Source organism: Propithecus coquereli, unplaced genomic scaffold, assembly GCF_000956105.1.
Source record: "Propithecus coquereli isolate 6110/MARCELLA unplaced genomic scaffold, Pcoq_1.0 Scaffold2, whole genome shotgun sequence".
Classification (NCBI taxonomy): domain Eukaryota; kingdom Metazoa; phylum Chordata; class Mammalia; order Primates; family Indriidae; genus Propithecus; species Propithecus coquereli.
Window position 1 is genome coordinate 275941 of NW_012144966.1, and position 7374 is coordinate 283314.

A 7374-nucleotide genomic window follows, 5' to 3' on the forward strand; every position below is an offset into this window, starting at 1 on the left:
TCTAACATAATTATTTTTGAGTTTCCACATTTCAAAGAGTATTCTCTCTCTTAGGCTCATGCAGGCATACACACACATTTTACAACATTAATATAAATTTATATTCCTATGTAATACACATATTTCTCATTTGCAAATTAAGTAATTGTATAAAACTATCATTTTAATAGAATATAAACATAGGCATAGACTTAAAGGACAAACTCTATAGGTAAAATGAACACAGTATTTAAGATTCAGATTGATCCTAATCAGGTTACTTTCAATATCTTCCAAAATTATATATATGATTATTATTGTGAAATAATCATGACTTCTTAAATAATACTGGGAAAATGAAAAGTTTTGGATGATGAGCACAAATATTTGCAAATCTTGAAAATGGAAAAATACCTCCACTAAATTGGTGTAGGTAGAAAGAGTTATTATATCCTTTACCTTTCTGGTAAATCTGTAAAGGAGCATAGAGCCAAAATCTCATACATTTTATTACATACCTTCAAGCCAAGCATTGCTCCTGAATCCCGAGGTACACTTCCATCTTTCAGACGCTTATTTAATAAAATACGACCAATTAAACGATCTCCATCTTTAGATGGCTGCCAGGTCACAGGGTGCTGATATATTGCATCAATAAACATAAAAATTAATGTTTTTATCAATCATTTTATGACAAAAGATGTCTGTAAACTGCAGAAATCCAAAGCATTATGATTACACAAACCAGTTTTCTTTCCAAAACACTGGTCAAAAGGGTTTCCTATATTACGTTTATTTCAAAATATGATTACCTCAAATTTTTACAATTTTATGACACAATACTGAAGTTAAATAGCTCTACAAAATCTGAGAAATCTTGAAAATATATGCAAACCCTAATTATCTACAAGCTGAAGATTAATTAAAAATTCACAGGCAGAAAAAATAGAATGAAATTATGTAGTTGAACTCATTTAAAAATGAAAATCTCTTCACTTTTGAAAAATTCTGAAGGACTATATTACAGCTAAAATTAAAAGGTCAAATCATATTAAAACATGAAATTTAAACCTATGATGAGGGCTTTCTTGAACAGATTTTTAGATTAAAACAATAAAAAGTACACAAGCCCCAATAACTTTCCAATTGAATCTGAATGGGAGAAATAGGCTTTATTTAAAGATGAGGATAGACGACATTTCTCATTTCTTGGGATTCTTTCTTGATTCTTTCAGGACTTTGATCTATTTAGCAAATTACCCTTACGAGATATTCAATGTTATCCATTGTTAAATAACCTTGAAAACATTAGTAGTTTCTTTCTTTCTCAGGGTAGAACCAAGGCCTTTATAAATAATGACACCATTACATATGGATGATATGCTAAATAGCAAAGTAAAGGATTTGTGTAATCATAGTAGTTTCACAGTTATCTAAAAGTAACATGCATATCTTCATGCAAAATTTAGCAGGCAAAAGACAAGTTCCAGTCAATCATATCTATATGGTAAAAAGATTTCAAAAGTCCCACTATACTAAAAGCAAAAATAATAAATATAAAAGCAGACGGCAATGGCTCTAATACTAATTAATACTACATTAAAATGCTATGACAATAAAACAAAAGAGCAAAATGACAGTGAAAGGGAAAAAAGAAAAACAACTTTTTCTGTGCAAACAGACCCAATTATCTCCCTTTTGCCTGGGATTCAAACTATTAATAATTTAATTTTCATCCCAAGGAAAATATATGCAAGCAATCAAATAAGCCAATCCAAAAAATTGTTCATTATTTGTGGTTTATAGTAACATTACAAAGTTCTCTCATGCGACCATAGATAAAATATTCCTTTGTTCCTAAGTTTTATTTTTATTCACTTATTTTTTGGTATGCTGTCAACAATAAAAACAGCAAAGCAAGTAAGAGGTTTTTTGGTTTGTTTGTTTTGTTTTGTTTTGTTTTGTTTTTCTTTTCTGCACCTTAAGAAATGCTACATTGACCCTTGAAATGCCCTGTCCTTTTATTATATTCTGTTTTAATGAGTGACAGAGAGCAAACGAAGACCAAATGAGCAGGTTAAAAGGCAGGCTCCACAATCTCAGTACCTTATCACTATGGCTATGCTCCTCGTTAAGGGTTGTGCTACTACACGTATCTACCCCAGAGTCCTTAATCTGAGGCTCAGACCATTCCAAATCCTCTTCCAAAGAGTGGCCACCAAAGTACGTCATTTTCTTTTGTCTCTCAGACCTGGTGTTAGAGTCCGACAAAACTGCCTGCTCACTAGTTTTTCTTTTTCCCTTTTGACTGTCCCCTACAGGTGTGGGATAAAAAAAAAAAAAAAAAGATACAAAAAAGAAAACATGCAAAGGTGTAAATAAAAAAGGAAAAGTGAAATGATAACAAAAATTAAATAGTAAGGCTCCACATGTCTCACCAAAGACATTGGGGATGCCTCACTGCTATGCCAAGACGTATGATCCAACCAGTTGTAATCCATGTCTCCTGTGAGTCAGACAAAAGAGTGCAGTAAAGGAGACGGCGAAAGAAAGGACAGAGACATTATAAACATTTTAAACTGTGTGATCCTGTCTAGTTTCAAGAACTTTGTGTGTAGCACTCATTATATATATCAAAAGAAAGCTAAGATTCCAAATGAGTAAAATTTATAGAATGCAGAATATAAGGTTTATGTCCTCTAAACAGACGCTACAGAAGTCCTGCAAGAAGAGAAAAGGCGAATAATAAACAGAACAGAAACAAAAATAATTGTATATGCTGAAAAAGAAAAAGACTATCACCTATGTCTCTAACATTCTATTTTTCTTTCATGCTGGACTAAAGACATGAGTTTGTTCTCCAAAGATTAAGGGACATTTAAAAAGTAAACAGTGGTTTGCCAATAACCACTATTTTAAAAAGCCAAATAACTAATGTTGTTCCTAGAATGCTGTATGATATTCTTTATAAAGTTGAAACCTCCTAAGAAATGTGAGTGGTTAAAAAAAGAACTGGTTACACAAAAGATTAAATTTGTATGAAAATGACAAAACAGATGTATTCAATTTCTACTAGTAAAAATAAAATAAAATTTACTTAAATATCATGAATTATTTAATATTACTTTGAAACAATTTTTCAACTTTTTTCAGAAATCACATTTTATTAAAATTTAAAAATTTCGTCAATTTATGTAATTGGCAACTAAGAATGTATATCCATTTCCTAAACTTACATGCTTCTTATTGGTTTATATTTGGGAAAAAAAACAAACTTCTTTTCAGTCTATATGTGCACATCTATTTTTTAAGTCAACTTATACTTTCACCTATTTAAAAATCTTTACTGAACCTAAACATCTGTACCCCCATAATATGCTGAAATAAAAAAAAAAAATCTTTACTGAACACCTTCCATTTACTATGTATTGTGCTAATCCCTAGTGTAAGGGTTAAAACAATGAAACGTGCTTATAATAGAGTGGGGATAAACACAATAAATCTTCAGTGTCATATAAAATAGAACAAAACACTGTGAGAGAGTATAATAAGACCTAACTTACATTTGGGGGTCGACAAACACCTGAGTAATTACGTTTAAAATGAGAACTCAAAGATGTGACCTAACAGGCAAGTAAGGAGACAGAAAGATGAAAAGTGGAGAAAAGAGCTTTCTGGGAAGAAGTAACAACACATGCTACTATAAAAAAAAACTAAAGGAACACCAGCGTATCTGACCAAAAAGAATGAGGGAGAATACAGTGCTAAATGAAACTGGTGAGGCAGCACAGAGCAGCTTAGATAGGTCTCCTTTTGCCATATTAAAGATCATGAATTTCAATCTTGAAAAATTTTAAGTAAAATGGTTACGTGATCTGACTAACATTTTTAAAAGATGAATCTAAGTACTATATTGCAACTGAGTTGGAAGACATCAAGAGTTAAGAGGCATTTGTAATAATCCTTGGGAAAGGTGCTTATGGTTTGAACAAAGGTGATGGTAATAGACATGGTAGGAAAAAAGGGAATTGAGAGCTGTTTTTGAAGCAGAAATTACAGTGTCAAGAAATAATGAAGACTCAAGGTTAACTCCCAGGTTTCTGGCATTAACAAGTGAATGAAAGAAAAGACAATTTATGAGATGGAGAAGACTGGAGAAAAAGTATCTTTCGGTACGGAAGTAGTAAAAGCAAATTATTCTATTCATAGAATCTAAGATGCCATTGACTGTAAGAGTCATAAATTTCAGGAAACTAAAATGATAAAAATATGTATCTTAGAATTTATTAAATATGGTGGTTGCCTTTGGATATATTATTTGAAACAAGTGGCCATATAAGAAAGCAATCAGGCAAGCTGTAATAAAACTTAGAAGTTTTGATCTGTAGACATAAATTGGGAATTATTGTTAATAGCATACAGACAAAAATGAGTGAGATCATTTAGGAACACATTTAGGGTAAAATAAGGACCCAGACCGAAGTCTAACATTTAGAGTCTGATTTGAGAGGGAGAAAAAAAAAATGAGACAGAGCATGCAGAGGCCTGGCAGTGGCTCACCCCTATAATCCTAGCATTCTGGGAGGCCGAGGCAGGAGGACTGCTTGAGGCCAGGAGTTTTAGACCAGTCTGAGCAAGAGCAAGACCCCATTTCTACAAAAAATAGAAAAATTAGCCGGGTATGGTAAAACACACCTGTAGTCCCAGCTACTCGGGAGGCTGAGGCAGGAGAATCACTTGAGCCTAGGAGTTTGAGGTTGCAGTGAGCTATGATGACACCACTGCACTCTAGCCCAGGCAACAAATGAGACTCTATTTCAAAAACAAGAAAAAAAGAGCAGGCAGAGAAAAAACAGGAAGGAGGGAGGGAGATAGAGGAATATCTACAAACCAAGGAGAAGAGAATTTCCTAAAAAGGAGGGGAAATCAAATATATTGAATGATTTCTATGTATCAATTAAGATGAGCTGAAAACTGTGCATTTGATTTGGGAACCATGAAGATCAGTAAAGATGTTAGAAACAGCATTCTGAGTAGAATGATGAAAATTGAAATCAGATTGAAAGTAACTGAAGAACCAAAGGGAGGTGAGGAAGTAGAAAAATTGTGTGTAGACAAACGGCTCTCACAGTGAAATTGACAAAATAGCATCATCAGAATCACCTGGGGGCATTTTAGAAATGCAGATTCTTGGGTGCAACCCTAGACCTAATGAATTAAAAATTCTGTTGGTGGGGCCTAGCAATCTATAGTTTAATAAGTCTTCCAGGTGATTATGATCTCACTAATGTTTGAGAATTAAGGGAGACAATTCTTTTAAGAAATTTATTTATGACAGAGGATGAAACTCTATTATCCAACACACATAAAATGCAATTTATAGAAAGAACTCCATTCTTTAAACTGTTACCAGAGAAGTGCTTCCCAAACTTTTTCATGCCACAAATAAACAATTACAATATTATTAAAACACACCAAGGTAAATGGAGATGACCAGCTCAGTGGATACTTATGCTCATGCTTGGGAGGCTAGCCAAAAAATTGAGAGTATTTGTGTCTTAGAAAATCTTTCAAAATTAAGAGTATTTGTGTCTTAGAAAAATTAAGAGTATTTCTGTCTTAGAAAATCTTTCAAAATACATTCTTTTCCACAATAAAGCATGGAAAATCTGTGAATTAGAGAAAAAAATAGTAGAGAGACTGTAAATCAAAATTCTTGACTGGTTTATGTGAAGTTAGGAGAATTCAGCTCACAATCTATCTTCTGTCCCTATGCTTGTAACCTATCAGAAAGGCAGAAATATAGTTCTTCTGTAAATAAAGGAAATAACCTATTTAAGTATTTGAAGCTAAAGTAAAAACATCTGATCGACCAAAAAAAGGGATCATATATGATAGGCACTAAGTAAATACTTGTTGGATAAGTAAAAATTAGTGTCACTGTAAGAATTAAATAAGATATTGAATATAAATCATAGAGTTCCCTTAAAATAGAAATATTATTAATACCTATCCCTTAATATTCTTATTTTGTGTAGCTTCGAAGGGCAGAACTAAGACAATAAGATGTCTTCCTTTAGTAACGGTGCAAAAATGTATTGGTAGGCTTTCTAGTTCTAGAACAAGAATTAGAAGACAAAAAAGAACCAAATGGAAATATTAGAATTGAAAAATAACTGAAATAGAAAAAAAAAAAAAAAGGAAAAGCAAATGTATGGGCTCAACCACAGAATCAAGAGGACAAATGAATGACACAATGAACTTCAAGATGAAACAACAGGAATTATCAAATCTGAAAAACAGACAGAAAATAGACTAAAAAATGAAATAAAATGAACAGAACCTCAGGAAGCTGAGGGACTATAACAAAAGGTCTAACAATCGCATCATCCTAGGTCCAGAAGGAGAAAAGAAAGTGAATGTGGCTAAAATAGTATTCAAAGAAATAATGTCTGAAAATATCCCAAATTTGGCAAAAGATATAAGCCTATGGATTCAAGAAGCTATGTAAAACCCTAAAACAGAAATACGGAAAGAAATCTGTGCCAAGATATAAAATAATCAAATTAAAAACTAAAAACAAAATATACTGAAATCATCAAGAAAAAAATACCACCTTACCGAAATTTAGGGGGAAAACAATTAAAATGACAGCAGGTTTTTCATCAGAAACCTTGGGGGCCAGAAGAAAGTGGCACAATAGTTTTCAACTGCTGAGATAAAAGAAATGTCAATCTGAATTCTAAATATGACGAAATTATCTTTCAGGAATAAATGAGAAATAAAAACATTCTCAGACAAGAGAAAAGTAAGAAAATTTGTTATCAGCACACCTACCCTACAAGAATGGCTAAAGGAAGTTCTGGAAACAAAAGGGAAACCAAAAAAAAGAACGTGGAAATATTGAGAATGAATAAAGGACATGATGATCAAAAATACGAGTAAATACAATAACTTTCGTTCTTCCCCTGAGTTTTCCAAATTATGTTTCATGTTTGAAGTGCAAAGTATACATTGATGTTGTTTTCAATGTACATGGAAGAAATATTTAAGATAATTCCATTATGAGACAAAGGGGAAGATAAAGGAACTTAGAAGATGTAAAGTTAAGGTTTCTACACTTCACTCTAACTAGTTAAATGTCAACACCAGTAGAGTGCATTAAGTTGTACACATGTAATATATTATCTAGAACAACCACTACAAAAGATCCCCCAAAACAAACAAACAAAAAGAACAACTACAAAAAGAGATACAGTTACAAAACACTATAGGTAAATCAAAACACAATTCTAAAAAATATTCAAATAATCCATAGGAAGGCAAGGAAAAGGAAATAGAGAAATGCAAAACAGAAAACAAAAAAGAAAATGGCAGACAACAATAGAACTGCAG

General features: G+C 32.3%; 1 protein-coding gene across 1 annotated transcript in view; it reads right to left on the reverse strand.

Annotated features, from left to right (window-relative positions):
• Positions 1–7374, reverse strand: part of LOC105809674 (regulating synaptic membrane exocytosis protein 2) — a gene marked incomplete at its 3' end in the record, with an annotated part of 659796 nt that overhangs the window by 257750 nt on the left and 394672 nt on the right. Inside the window, exons 5-6 of the mRNA XM_012643523.1 lie at positions 2418–2485; positions 439–617 (exon numbers count right to left, since the gene is read on the reverse strand). Coding sequence (XP_012498977.1) covers positions 439–617; positions 2418–2485 — 247 coding nt within the window. The remainder of the gene's footprint in view (positions 1–438; positions 618–2417; positions 2486–7374) is intronic.